The 15,753-nt window shown below is 39.6% G+C and overlaps 1 protein-coding gene across 3 annotated transcripts in view; it reads right to left on the reverse strand.

Moving 5' to 3' along the window:
- WAPL (WAPL cohesin release factor) overlaps nucleotides 1–15,753 on the reverse strand; it is a 90,570-nt gene that overhangs the window by 14,612 nt on the left and 60,205 nt on the right. For all 3 annotated transcript variants that reach the window (XM_062215018.1, XM_062215020.1, XM_062215019.1), the window contains exons 8-15: nucleotides 15,227–15,338; nucleotides 12,645–12,872; nucleotides 8,340–8,451; nucleotides 7,909–8,006; nucleotides 6,499–6,575; nucleotides 2,145–2,320; nucleotides 521–636; nucleotides 9–173 (exon numbers count right to left, since the gene is read on the reverse strand). In XM_062215018.1, the coding sequence (XP_062071002.1) occupies nucleotides 9–173; nucleotides 521–636; nucleotides 2,145–2,320; nucleotides 6,499–6,575; nucleotides 7,909–8,006; nucleotides 8,340–8,451; nucleotides 12,645–12,872; nucleotides 15,227–15,338 (1,084 nt within the window). The remainder of the gene's footprint in view (nucleotides 1–8; nucleotides 174–520; nucleotides 637–2,144; nucleotides 2,321–6,498; nucleotides 6,576–7,908; nucleotides 8,007–8,339; nucleotides 8,452–12,644; nucleotides 12,873–15,226; nucleotides 15,339–15,753) is intronic.

Consider the following 15,753-nt stretch of genomic DNA (forward strand, 5'->3'; position numbering starts at 1 on the left):
TCACTCACCTGAACTAACGCCTGAACAGCATGCACTTGTCCAGCTATCCTCAAACTGTCGCCTCCTTCTCCACTGCAGAAGGAGGAATCAAAAGAACAGGCTGTTTCCATGTTGACCAGGCAGTGCCGATTCCGGGCACTATACTCCACTAGATTGATCAGCAGACCTAGGCCCTAGAAAAATTTTAGAAGATGAATATGATCACAGATAAGAACTTAAAACAAATAAATACAATATGCATAATTTTAATTGGCAGCTAAAACCTAATCAGTACATTTCTACCTGCAATATGGCTAAAAATCATTATGTAAGATACCAGTCTTCTCAAAGAATGATGTCCTTAGTTTTTTTCAATCAGCACTTTCAGTTGTCATACGGTTTTATATAGTTACAAGTACACTCATAAGGAAACCATCAAAATAAACCACAATATATTCATCAATTTGTTCTTAAAAATCCGACATTTTCATCATCTAACTAGATTAAAATGCCCATTTCTGCAGAAGTCGTTTTAACTCACCAACACTCGAATATCAAATCTCTGCTCCTGAGGTAGGTACTTTGGGACCTGAAGCACACAATTCATTGCTGTGCCTATGAGGCCATCCTGTTCTCCTGTTTTGGTGCTGCCCCACTCTGAAGTAACAAATGGAAATAGGAAAATTATCACTGGTTCTTCTTAAGGACACTAACAATCAGCATTGATTAAATCAAGTTAATCAGCTTAGAGTTGTGTAATTTAAAATACACTTTTGATATTACTATGCCAAGCTACTAGGCTGGCTCTAAAATTATCAACCTCTTCAAAGTAATTTAAGCCTACAGGATTAATTCAATTACATGATGGCAATTAAAACATCAATGCATCAAGAAAAGGAGAGTAATCTATTTTTACTTGAATATATAAAGGCACTTCAAAATGTTGGTGGGGAAAATGGAATTAAAAGAGAATTATTTTACACTAAAGCTTTTCTTTTAATTCCATTTTTCTACCAACTTTTTTTTTTGGGGGGGGGGGGGAGAACAGGCAGAGTGAACAGTGAGAGGCAGAGACAGAGAGAAAGGTCTTCCTTTGCCGTTGGTTCACCCCCCAAGTGGCTGCTACGGCCAGCGCGCTGCGCTGATCCAAAGCCAGGAGCCAGGTGCTTCCTCCCGGTCTCCCATGCGGGTGCAGGGCCCAAGCACTTGGGCCATCCTCCACTGCCTTCCTGGGCTACAGCAGAGAGCTGGATTGGAAGAGGAGCAACCGGGACAGAATCTGGCGCCCCAACCAAGACTAGAACCCGGGTTGCTGGTGCTGCAGGCGGAGGATTAGCCTAGTGAGCCGCGGTGCTGGCCTCTAATAAATCTTGCTTTTAAATCTCTCTCTCTGCTTGGGGGCTGGCGCTATGGTGCAGTGTGGGTTAATGTCCTGGCCTGTTTTTCCAATAAATCAATGAATTAATCTTAAAAAACTTATTTGAAAGAGTGATAGATAAGACAGTGAGAAAGAGCAAGACTGACAGAGAGGAAAAGAGATCTTCCACTGATTCACTTCCCTAATGCCTACAACACAAGAGCCAGGGGAGTCAGGCCAAAGCTGAGTCAGGAATTCCATCCAGATCTCCCACATAGGTGACAGGCACCTAACAACTTGAGCCATCACCTGCTGCCTCCAAGGTGCACACCAGGAAGTAGAGCAGCGACTCAAACCCAACACTCTAGCATCCCAAGTAGCAGCTTAACTGCTGCAACAGGACAGCACGACCAACCCTCCAGCAACTTTTTAAAGTATTCTCATACTCGTTTTAGAAAGATTTCTTTTTTATTTACTTGAAAAACACAATTACAGAGGGAGAGACAGAGACAGAGACAGAGAGAGAGAGAGAGAGAGAAATCTTCTATCGCTGGATGACTACCCAAATGGTCTCAATGGCAAGGGCTGGGCCAGGCTGAAGCCAGGAGTCAGGAGTTTCTTCTAAGTCTCCTACGTGGTGCAGGGGCCCAAGGACTTGGGGCATCTTCTGCTGCTTTCCCAGACCATTAATAGGGAGCTGGATTGGAACTGGTGCACAGATTGCAGGTGGCAGCTTTATCCGCTATGCCCTAACACTAGACCCTCTTATACTCTTTCAAAGACAAAACATGAAAAAAGTACCACTCACCATTATCATTAGTCAAATTGAGCAACACCCCGATGATGGCCCTCATGCAGTCCTCCACTGCTTTGCCTACATGGTTCGTCACATTCTGGTGAGGCAGAGGCTTACTGTCAGCTATGCATATGCTGTTCTCAGCGCGGTTATACTGCTGAATCAGTTCTTCACAATGCTGTAATGCTCTTAAGAAACAATAAAATGTACACTAGTACAGTATGCAATACAAACTATATCAACAGACATCTATTAACTTGGATTAAACGCTACCCAATTATTTTCTCTTCTAGAAGTTACAATGTGCTAACTACTCAATCATCTACAAAGTATGTCTGATGCCTCTGTAGGTTTTAAATTTCATTTTATTTTGCAGAAAAAAAAAAGACTTAAGAAAAGTTAAAATTAAAAACTCACAGTATAAGTTAACATCTGTACTACCATATCTGCCACTATAAACTTTCCCATGAGTTGTCCCTCATTTTACCCATCTCTCCAACATAAGAGACACAACCTTCCCTAAACTGAATAAACCTTTAACAGCTAACATGATACACTTCTAAGTCTCAATCAGGTATTTTTTTATTTAGAAAAACAAGCTCCTAGCAGGTAGAGAATGTTACATACCTTAGTATTACATAATAAAAAATGGGTATTAAATATGCATTAGAGAGGTCAGCGCTATGGTGCAGCAGGTTAATGCCCTGGCTTGAAATGCCGGCATCCCATATGGGTGCCGGTTCAGGTCCCGGCTGCTCCACTTCTGATCTGCTATGGCCTGGGAAAGCAGTAGAATATGCCCAAGTCCTTGGACCTCTGCACCCACGTGGGAGACCCGGAAGAAGCTGCTGGCTTCCGATCTGCGCAGCTCCAGCCATTGCAGCCAATTGGGGAGTGAACCAGCAGATGGAAGATCTCTCTTTCTCTCTCTGCCTCTCCTCTCTTTGTGTAACTCTTGCAAATAAAGCAATCAATCTTTTAAAAATTTGCATTAGAATAAATCATTTTTAACATGCATATCTCCTGGGAGCCATTGAACAGTATGAGCTACATCCAAGGATTCTTATGATTCTAACCCAAAATAACAAAACATAAACCCTAAACCGGTTTAATATTTCTGAAGATTATTTCATTGAGTCCATTCACTTCTTAAAGTGCCACAAAGATCAATTAAGTTGGGTTAATCTGTCAGTTGATTCTTCATGTAGGAAACACCATACAAAACCCTTAAAGAAAGGTGTTCCCTACCTTATCTATTTCTAACTACTCTCTAAAACATACTGAGAAATTCTACAATTCCCTGTGAAGGGAGTGAGATTAATATTTATCATGTAATGTCTCACTCAATATGCTCTCTGTGCCTCTTTTTTTTATTATTAAAATTTATTTATTTTACTTGAAAGAGTTACAGAGAGAAGAGAGGCAGAAAGAGAGAGGTCTTCCATCCGATGGTTCACCCCCCAGTTGGCCTCAACGGCTGGAGCTGTGTCAATCTGAAGCCAGGAGCTAGGAGCTTCTTCTAGGTCTCCCACAAGGGTGCAGGGGCCCAAGGACTTGGGCCATCTTCTATTGCTTTCCCAGGCCATAGCAGAGAGCTGGATCAGAAGTGGAGCAGTCAGGTCTTGAACCGGCACCTAAATGGGATGCCGGCACTGAAAGTGGCTGCTTTACCTACTACACTACAGCGCCAACTCCACCTCTGTGCCTCTATCATGGTTCTGAAAAGCTCAAAATGCCAGAGGAGTGCTCTTTTACAAGCAAGAAATTCTAGCCTCTAAAGTCACTTCTCAGAAATCTGACCTGAACTTCCTAATTTAATGGAAGAGCCGAGACCTGTCATATTAATTATCTCCATTTACAAGACAACTGTCAGGGATTATAAAATGCCTATACAGAGATATTATAAAATCAGAAATATAATTTTTATTTGTAATTTAAAAGGAAGTAAAAATCAACAGAAAAATCATAAACAGATTTAACTTACAAGAACACCCTTTGGAAAAAGAGAGTAAAAACTGTAACAAATGAGAATGGATATGTTATGGGTACTATAACATGAAATAAAAACTTACAAATGCAACACAAAAAAGGTGAAGGGCAAACTACAAATTAAAAAAACTACTGAAAAATATTAAAAAAACTAAAAAACATCTATTGTCAGCTACTGAGACTACTGGAAATCTGTGTGTAGACTAGACAAATTATATGAAGTAGTTAAGAGTTTATATGCTATGCCAGCGCCGCGGCTCAATAGGCTAATCCTCCGCCTTGCAGCGCCGGCACACTGGGTTCTAGACCCGGTCAGGGCACCGGATTCTGTCCCGGTTGTCCCTCTTCCAGGCCAGCTCTCTGCTGTGGCCCGGGAGTGCAGTGGAGGATGGCCCAAGTCCTTGGGCCCTGCACCCCATGGGAGACCAGGAGAAGCACCTGGCTCCTGGCTTCAGATCAGCGCAGTGCGCCGGCCATGGCAGCCATTGGAGGGTGAACCAATGGCAAAAGGAAGACCTTCCTCTCTGTCTCTCTCTCACTGTCCACTCTGCCTGTCAAAAAAAAAAAAAAAAAAAAAAAAGAGTTGCCGGCACCGCGGCTCACTAGGCTAATCCTCCGCCTTGCGGCGCCGGCACACCAGGTTCTAGTCCCGGTCGGGGCACCGATCCTGTCCCGGTTGCCCCTCTTCCAGGCCAGCTCTCTGCTGTGGCTAGGGAGTGCAGTGGAGGATGGCCCAGGTCCTTGGGCCCTGCACCCCATGGGAGACCAGGAGAAGCACCTGGCTCCTGCCATCGGATCGGCGCGGTGCGCTGGCCGCAGCGCGCCAGCCGCGGCGGCCATTGGAGGGTGAACCAACGGCAAAAGGAAGACCTTTCCCTCTATCTCTCTCTCACTGTCCACTCTGCCTGTCAAAAATTTAAGAGTTTATATAGTATGAAAATAGTATTGTGTGTTTTTAAAAAGAATTCTTTTTTTAGAGATCATAAACTCAAGCATTTATTGATGAAATACAACACTTGGGTTTGTTTCAAAATTATATAGGAGGGAAAGAGATGTCATAGATGGAAACAAACTGGCCACAATTGGTAATTATTTAAGCCGAGTAAAGTGTTCATTAAGGTTCATTACCCTATTTTGTCTACTTTCATCTATCTGACATTCTTCAAAATTAGTTTTAAAAAAACGACACAAACTAGACTCAAATTGCAATGGGCAGTGAGTCTCATTTCCTTGGATAAGGAAATTGGACATATATCTAGAGGAAGTTAGAAATCAGAGATTTAGAGTTCAGGATCATTTTTTTCAAAGCAGAGATCTGGAGAAAGTTAATTCCCCGTGGTACTGTGCAGGAGAGGCTACAGACCAGAGAACTAGGACAGAGGTATTAAGAACTAGGACAGAGACATCAGGAGAAGGCTGTTGTAATAAGAGAGAACCAGGCCTGGAGACACACACGCACCATGGTGATAGCACTGGCCTAATTGTGATGAAGGTTGGGTGTGATAAAGCATATGGAATGGAAGAAGCTACATATATAGATTTGGGAAAGCAGGTATACATATAAATAAAGGGCAGAAGAGGGCTTGAAAACCTCATTTACAATACATACAAGTACAAATACCTAGTATTTACTATATTCCAAGCACTGTTACAGGCTTCACATATTAACAAATTTAATTCATTAGTATATACTATACATATGTTTTAAAACAACCCAAACTATTGCTGATATAGTTATATTGTTGATATTCAATACACACATATTTTAAAATATTTCTATATTATTTGTATGAACATATATATGAAACTCATTTTATTCTAACAACCCTAGATAGGCAGATATATTTTGATCCCCTTTAAGGAACCTTAGCAAGAGGTGAGTCTTTGGCCCAGTGTTCCTATATCAGAGTGCCTGTTTCCGCTCTTCACTCCAGCTTTCTGCAAACACAAATCTTGGGAAACAGCAGCAATGGCTCAGTAACTGGGCTCCTGCCACTCACATGGGAGACTTGGACTGGGTTTATAGCTTTTGATTTTGGCCTAGCCCAGTCTTGGCATTTGCCAGTATTTGAGATATGTACCAGACGATGCCAGTATGCTCTCTGCATCTCAAATTAACAAACAAAATGTCACATATCCCATGACAATACCAGATCATCAAAAACCAAGAGGGGGTTCTATAGTTAAGTGACTTATCCAAGGTTATAAAGCTGAAACTCACATCAGTCTCAGCTCTAGAATCTGTACTTTTTGATCTGTAATATACTCTGATTCCTAGAACTCAACAGAGCATTTTATGGAGATGGTAATACAATCTAATTTCCTCTATGCTCAATCCAAGTGTTTGGAACAAATGTGAGATCTTAGAAAAACTTACTTAGCTGATGAAATAATGAGCTGAGAATCTTTATATGCTATCAAGTAGCTCTGATTCTCTGGATTATGCACTGTTACCTAAAAGGGAAGAATACAGAATGATTGTGGCAATCCATAACTTTCACAATGGCAAGAAACAGTCCTTGACATCTAACATACTAACTTCACGACCCACACGTCCCAGGCTTAAAATAAAAGAGCTCCTGGTTTATTACAAAATTAAGGAGTCACTGTTATAAATGCTTATTTGGAATTATATATCCTTTACTATATATTTACTGTACTGAGTTATCAAGGACTTTGGTATCAGTAAAGTCCCCAACTTTTAAACAAATTAATACTTTAAAAAGTGGGTTCAATTAGAAACATTTCTTACAAAAAAATAGTATCTGTTATCTGATATACCTGAAACACTCCAGGAAGAGAAGAATAATTTCAATTTCATCTATGCTAGGAGCTTATAATTAACACCAAATGATTTTCTCCACATATGTTTAAAAAGTATGTAGCTAATCCAACATGGTCAACAATTAAGCATCTTGAAACTCACTAGCAATATAAATTCTAATCCAAATTGAATTAGGTTGAATCATCAGCCAAATAACAAAACAAACCTATTCCACAGTTCAACAGTATCCTGCACCCAAAGTCAAATACTGTTAAACTGTGGCTACAAATAATGACTCAAATGCTAAATCAAGAAGACACTCATTTATTAAAAATTAAAATAAAAACCTGACTACATTTAACCATTGTTTTCTGCAAACAAGTTAATGTATTTAAGTAGAATTCCACATTAAGAACAATTAAAAAGTTGGGCACATATTAATAAACCTGATATGAAAGGTTTCATGTGCAGTAATAATAGATGTAGTCTCAAAAAATGAACTTCACTTAGAACTTGTTCATTCGGCCGGCACCGTGGCTCAACAGGCTAATCCTCCACCTTGCGGCACCGGCACACCGGGTTCTAGTCCCGGTCGAGGCGCCGGATTCTGTCCCGGTTGCCCCTCTTCCAGGCCAGCTCTCTGCTGTGGCCAGGGAGTGCAGTGGAGGATGGCCCAAGTGCTTGGGCCCTGCACCCCACGGAAGACCAGGAGAAGCACCTGGCTCCTGCCATTGGATCGGCGCGGTGCACCGGCCGCGGTGGCCATTGGAGGGTGAACCAATGGCAAAAGGAAGACCTTTCTCTCTGTTTCTCTCTCTGTCCACTCTGCCTGTCAAAAATAAAAAAAAAAAAAAAAAAAAGAACTTGTTCATTAACAACTGACCGCTCAAAGAATGAAAGCAATCTCAGTTTGGATTAACAAAGGAGACAGGAATGCATCAAACATTTGGCAGTGTCTCCCCCCACCACAGCACAACACATTAAAATTAAAATAATTTCCCTCAGATAGCCGTCCATACTTACACTTTCTAGAACTCGTAAACATCTCTCTGCTCCCCATAACGAGGCTACTAGTTTCTCTTCATCCCCATCGCTACTTAAGTGATCCACACATTCTTTTACTAAGTGAAAAGAAATGGACATAGGTTAGTATTTCCTATCACTTCAATACTCACTCCCTTAGCTAACATTATTCAGTAATCTGCACACATGCTATAAATATGCTAGGGCCACTCTTTATTCTAGGTTTAATGCTGTGAGATTGTGAAATGTATGATATTCTATAATTATTTTATTTCCATAACCCTCCCAATACCAAAGTGTTAGTAGTAGCCACTTCTTTAAAAGTTAGAGATTTACAGTATGCCTCTGAAAAAATAGACCTTTCCCAGCTAATACATTTTTAAAGTGTATAAATAATATGCAAAAAGCATTTACATGTGTGTGCATCATACCTTTATCAACAATATGATCCAGACCACCCAGAAGCCGGAGTTCTTCTTTAAACCAGTCTCCTGCTCGTTTGGAAGTAAGGGACAGTAATGTCTCCATAGCTAAATGCCCAGTCTAAAAATGAGAAGCACCACTAATCAATGTTAGCAATATTTCTGAAGCAATAATTTTAGGTTTTTAAAAAGGAAGTTAGGTAAAACTGAGCTAATTTTTATCAAAATAATCTATGTTGAAAAAGAATTTTTTTATCTACAAGGCTATTTTCAGAGAGAAAACTTGTCATTAAAAGCGGTATAGGGGGCTAGAGCTGTGGCACAGCAGGTAAAGCTGCTGCCTGCAGTGCCAGCGTCCCAAATGGGAGCCAGTTCAAGTCCTGGCTGCTCCACTTCCAATCCAGCTTCTCTTTATGGCCTGGGAAAGCAGTAGAAGATGGCCCAAGTCCTTGGAACTCTGTGCCCTCATGGGAGACCCGGAATAAGCTCCTGGCTCCTAATCGGTGCAGCTTTGGCTGTTGCAGACTCTGGGGAGTAAACCAGCAGGTGGAAGACCTCTCTCTCTCTCTAACTTTGCCTTTCAAATAAATAAATCTAAAATTAAAAAAAAAAAACTATCATTTGACAGTTCAGTGCAATATACTAATACTGTTATTTTTTTTTTTTTTCTTTTTTCTTTTTTGATAGGCAGAGTGAACAGTGAGAGAGAGAGAGAGAGACAGAAAGGTCTTCCTTTTCCGTTGGTTCATCCCCCAGTGGCCGTTGCGGGCGGCGCAGCCGGGGGCGGCGCACAGTGCTGATCTGAAGCCAGGAGCCAGGTGCTTCTCCTGGTCTCCCATGGGGAGACTTGGGCCATCTTCCACTGCACTCCCGGGCCACAGCAGAGAGCTGGACTGGAAGAGGAGCAACCGGAACAGAATCTGGTGCCCGGACCGGGACTAGAACCTGGTGTGCCGGCGCCGCAAGGTGGAGGATTAGCCTATTGAGCCGTGGCGCCGGCCTGATACTTTTATTTCTATAGTGTAGAGACACAAGTGTGGGAGTATTGAATCAAAGGCTACAAGTATTTTCATTGTAAATCAATATACTGGTTAATATAACACAAAGGATGTAACAAGTAACACTCCCAGGAACAAAGTATACAAGTACCAGTTGCCCTGAATCATCAAACTTACAACATACCATTTTACAGTTTACCTAGCAGTAACTTACTGCTTTGATGTCTACACATATTTTTCTAACTACAGTAAATGTCAGCATTGCTTCCTTTCTGATTATTTCTTCTATTAGGAGTCCCCTGTTCTTTACTCTCATCTTCCTGCACAGCTGCTTGTTTTTTTATTGCTTTATGCATTTCATTATCTATTCTTTGCTGATTTTAGTGCTGCAGGCTGCACTACTGTCTTAAATTTTATACTATATGGTTAGCAACTTGGATCCGCATCACTATGACCACCATGACAAAATGCTTTAGGACCACCACTAGAGGGAGCACAAAAGGTAAGAGCCATTATTTATAAGCAGGTTCAAGTTTTGCTTTCCCTTTGACTTCAACTTTCTTTTGTAAAAACACACAGCCATTGGCTAAAAAAGAGCAATCTGGTTCCAGATGTAATAAAGTTAATTTCAGTATAACAAAAGAAATGCTTTAATTAGCAAAGACTGATAACACACCTGGTTTCCTTCCCAAAACTTCTGCCCTTCAAAAGATGCAAATTTCATCCTGACCTATATTATATTTGGAATTGATTATAAACTAGAATATTTAGAAATTCAAATAACACATACTACCAATAAAAACATCTTAGTACTACAGATTTAGGAGATTGCTAAAAATAAGTTGTCTAAGGTAACAAACACAGAACTAGAATCGAACATTACAAAACTACAGAGTAACTGAATCAGACTGCTCCAAGTCTATCAACTCCAGGCTCACAGAATCGAAACTGAAGATCGATGAGGCATTCTTTGTTTAGGAAAAAAGGGGGAGAGTAATTTGATGCTTCAATGAGAATAACACAAGTTCTTAAATTTTATGTTTGGTTCTATTGATATGAAAATATATTAAAGCTAGTATTTAAAAAGCCTATTATTCAAGCATTTTATTTGAAAACTGAAATAATCCTCAAAGAGTTTTAAAGCTCAGCCAAATCATTAATCAGAATACCACTCTGCAACTGCCAGCTCTGAGTTACTTGTGCTTAACTGAAAAAAATTATATTACCACTTTCAATTATCTCTTTATGGCAAATAAACAGTACCATATATTTCAAAGGAAGGAGCAATTAACATAACATACAAAACTAACATGTAAGGGATGTTCATTGTAAAAAACTAAGTACTGAATTTATTGTACAACTTAAACCTCATATTCAAAAACTGCTGACATGAAGGGGTAAGGGGAAGAGGTATCCTAAAATTAGCAACTCTGTTCTCATTTTAGTCATGTAAGTAAACTATTTTTAACACACTGGAGGACAGTTTTTAGACTGGTATTTACCATCCAACAAGAAATGGAGTAAATCCAATGAAAAAATTTATAATGCTCTTTAATACAGAATAACTGAAATCAATCTAAATATTGAGACAAAAAACAGAAGTATTCAAAATAAAAATTACAGGTTCAAATTTATTCTTTCATAGCATTAAAAGTTAGTATATAATATAAATGCTAAAAGTAAATAAAGATGACAGATAGTTTTAAAGGCAGTACAGAGATAGTGCGGTGATGCAGAGGGATCCCTGATGGTCCTGCTATCTGAACAAAGAGGCAGTCTCCTTAATTTTACTAAGGAAAAAGTGTTGGCAACTTCAGTTTTGTATTTTACCTCCTATAGATAACTTGTTCTCCTTCTCACCCCTCAGCTTCTCCAGATTCTATCACTAGTTCTACCATAAATGAAAAGACAGTAAAAGCCATCAAACCGTATCTGAGTAGCACAAGACATTCTATAAGTCTCTGTAGCAAATACTGCAGTTAAGTAGGAAAAAAGAAAAAGAAAAGAGTGAGCTTATGCCCCCAAACCAGGTTATTACAAATAATCTTATTTTTTCAAAACCACAGGCCAGTTATCTATTATCAGCCTAGTAACCACTGGAATATTATTTACTCTACAAGTGAAAAAGCCAGAAGAAAGCAGAATGGGAATCAAGTAAAAACAGCACAGCCATCTTAAACATGGAGAGCTACGCTGTCGTAAGGCAACCTACCCATCTTGACCCTATTCTGAAAGGCACTGCTCTATAAAGGGCAGGAGCCAGAAATATTCCTTCTGCATCACTGGAACAGTTTCAGTCCTCTAAAGCTGCTGGTCAGACACCAGAGATATTCCAGAAAAAGCAAAATGCTTGCTCACTGAAAAGAGCCCCAAGAGGGGGTGGGGCACTGTAGTGCAGGTGGTCTAGCTGCCACTTGGGATGCTTGCCTGTTGGGAGTCCTGCCTACTCTGCAATTTCGATTCAGCTTCTTGCTAGTGCACCTGGAAGGCAACACTTTACAGGACAAATGGTTGGATCTTGCCACCCACATTAGATGAAGTTTCTGGCTCCTTTCCTGGCTAGCCCTGACTACTGCAGGCATGTGGGGAGTGAACCAGTGGATGGAAGATGTCTCTCCCTGTGTTTCTCTCTTTTTATTACTGAAACCCAGAGTAGGAATGCAAATTCCCAATAGCCTAAATGCATTTTCTACATTAAAACAAAGATGAGAGAAAAGGTTTAGGCAAAATGCGATAGAAAATTTGTATCACTTTAGTTATACCCCTTCAAAAAAACAAACAAACAAACAAAAAAAACTCATTGGCCAGCGCTGTGGCTCCATAGGTTAATCCTTCACCTGCAGCGCTGGCACACCGGGTTCTAGTCCCGGTCGGGGCGCCGGATTCTGTCCCGGTTGGGGCACCGGATTCTGTCCCGGTTGCCCCTCTTCCATGCCAGCTCTCTGTTGTGGCCCGGGAGTGCAATGGAGGATGGCCCAGGTCCTTGGGCCCTGCACCTGCATGGGAGACCAGAAGCACCTGGCTCCTGCCTTCAGATCAGTGCGGTGCGCTGGCTGCGGCGGCCATTGGAGGGTGAACCAACGGCAAAAAGGAAGACCTTTCTCTCTGTCTCTCTCTCTCACTGTCCACTCTGTCCAAAAAAAAAAACATTAAACACAGAGAAGCCCATGTAGATTTTTTAGGCAAGAAATGGAATTATGCTCAGAGTTAAAAACTTTAAAAGAATTTGCCAAATGGTAAGCCAAGGCTAAGAGAGGTTAAATGATTTGTCCAAAAAATCACATTTTATAACAGAAGGAAGAAGGCAGGCACTCACCGTTATATTTTCTAGATCAAGATGCTTGTTGTGTACAGTTTCACAGAGTCTTCGGATTTTTTCTTTAATTTTGTTCATGTCTTTTTCATTCAATAACTTAGCTGATGAAGCATCTTGTTCCAGTTCCAAAAGTCGGATCATGAGATCCAGGCTAGCTCTATCAAGATCCATGTTCAGACGATCCCTACTCAGTATGTACATGAGGGCAGCTGTACAGAGGGATAGATTCTTCAACAGACCCCGCCCCCAAAAAAAGTTCAGGTAAGCAATTACCACAATCAAAGAAAATAAGACGATTATTGACATTTGTTGACAAGCTAAGATGCCTAACACTCATTTTGCTGACCATACTGGAAATCTTAATATTTTATTCATTAATCTCCCTAAAATATTCTAGAGAAATATGTCTATTAAATAAAGCATTGTTGCTTACAATTTCCCTTTCAAAAATATTTCCTATGAGTGCCCTGTAGCTGGAAGAACTAAGCTGAATTATACATTTCTTTGCTATTCTTTGCTAGAGATTTTATAGAACATTCTTTTTCTTTGAAAAAAAAAAAAAACATACCATAAAATAACTCAACCTTTATGATATAGCAAATGCAGTCAAATTTCAGTTTAAAAATCATAACAAAAATGTATTTTAAATTATACACAGCTGAGTCTGCAACAGTACATAAAACCTAGGATGCTGAAAGAAACATATGTAATCTTGTTTCTTTAAAATAAACCAATCACCTCACCAAGTAGTTTTTAAAAACCCATTAATAAAATATGCTCTCAAAATTGCTCAGATCAGGTAATTACCAGTTCAAAACAGATACTACAACCTCAAGCCCTGAAGGTGATATCTTTTAGATAAATGTTAATAATCAGTCCTCTGAATCCACACTTCCACATCAGTGGATTCAACCAAAAAATATGAGGAAAAAAATTACATCTGTACGTAACATGTACAGCCTTGTTCCCTTGTCATTAATCCTTAAATAAACAGGATTCACACAGCATTTACATTACAGTAGGTAGTATAAGTAGTGATGATTTAACATATATCAGGTTTTACACAGGTTCTATGCAAATATAACATCATTTCATAAAAGGGACAATTATATAGCAAAAAGGCCTTATGTTTGGTATTTACAACATTTGAGATAACTTTGTATCTGCCATTCTACTTGTTTTCATGCATAGAATGTACAGAAATACAACTAATCATCTGAAGACTTAAACCCCTGAAAGTAGAGAACTTCAGAATAGGGTGACTCATTAATTGTTTACATAGCAAATTATTTTTTAAAAGAAATCACAGTAAAGGCCATATGGGGCGCCCTGCCCCTAAGAACAGATAGTGTCAAATCTTAGTCTACTTTTAACTACCTAACAAAAGAAACTAATTTTTAGTTCTCATCTTTCCTTCCTTCTGTATCTGCTCACTCAGGGTCAAGTGCACTACTTTTGGTTTCAGAAGACTCATTAATTCTGTGTCACAGAGTTTGTATTTGGAACATCATTTCCTTGAGCAAAAATATAATAAGGCCAGCTCAAAATACCACTTGTGGGGGGCCAGCGCTGTGGCATAGTAGGCTAAGCCTCCATCTGTGACACCAGCACCCTGTATGAGCATTAGCTCATGTCCTGGCTGCTCCACTTCCAATCCAGTTCCCTGCTGGTGGCCTGGGAAAGCAGCAAAAGATGACCCAAGTCTTTGGGTCCCTGCACCCGTATGGGAGACCTGGAAGAAGCTCCTGGCTTCTGATTGGCTCAGCTCTGGCAGTTGTGGCCATTTGCGGAGTGAACCAAAGGATGGAAGACCCCTCTCTGTCTCTGCGTCTCTCACTCTGCAACTCTGCCTCTCAAATAAATAAATGAAATCTAACAAAACAAAACAAAAAAACTGTTGGTAATGACTAGCAATTAAGATTATTTTCTTCTAATTTTTGACAATGTTAAGCCTCACTTTCATTATAAATATTTTCTTAAGAGAAAACAAAGGAAATGAAAATGAATTTTTCCTTATCATTATCAAGCTTTTACAGATTCAACGTCAAACAAAATGGTTACAAAACTTAGGGTGATAGAAAGGGGAAAGGAGGAAAAGAAGTGTCATTATATTCTTAGAACTATATCTATGAACTACATGGAATCTATTCTCTTTGTGTTAATATAACATTAGCATGAGAACTGATGAAAAATAAATTAAAAAAATTTTAAATTAGGGCTATATTTCAAAACCATTTTTCTTGCTATTAATATTGAACAGTATTAAAGGAGTCTTCTCAGTACTTTCTAATTAAAGGAATTAAATTACAGAATTAAACATTCCAGATAGTATATTAGCTACAGTTATTTGAATAAATTTTAATAGTGTAAGTTGACAAGTTATGAAAAATGCTGTTTTGAGAAAACAAGTGACTTATTAAGCAAAAAAAAATGGCATTAAGTTCTATATAATTAGAAATAAAACAAGCGTCACCTAAAATTAGGATATAATTTATATAAACACATGATAAAGTTATTTACTGGTAGCCAAGTAATTTAGAACTTTTCAATAACACTATTCAATTCCAGGAACTTAAAAATACCTGATGGTGCTGAGAATCATCCAAGGTTTTAAAGACCATTGCTACCATTCCATGTGCTCTCAGGTGCATTCGAAAACTGGGCATGGCACATTTAGTAGCCAAGCTAATAACACTAGAAAACAGACAGACTATGTTAGGACAACTGAAAACAGCTAGAACACTAGACTGTAGTTTACATAATAACATAACAAGCAAATAAGGAGGAGGTAAAGGGGTTGAACGGTTGCCCACATAGGTCATAATAAACCACAGGCAAACCAAACCATGAAAAATACATTAATGTCTAGTATGTGACTGTGTACACTACATATAGAAAAATAATGATTAGCCTTTAGTGCATTCCTTATGTCTATTACCATTAAAATCCTGGGTGCTCATATGAAGACTATAAAAATTCTATTTTAGGCCGGCGCCGTGGCTCAATAGGCTAATCCTCCGCCTTGCGGCGCCGGCACACTGGGTTCTAGTCCCGGTCGGGGCACCGGATTCTGTCCCGGTTGCCCCTCTTCCAGGCCAGCTCTCTGCTA

This window comes from Lepus europaeus, chromosome 17, assembly GCF_033115175.1.
Source record: "Lepus europaeus isolate LE1 chromosome 17, mLepTim1.pri, whole genome shotgun sequence".
NCBI lineage: Eukaryota > Metazoa > Chordata > Mammalia > Lagomorpha > Leporidae > Lepus > Lepus europaeus.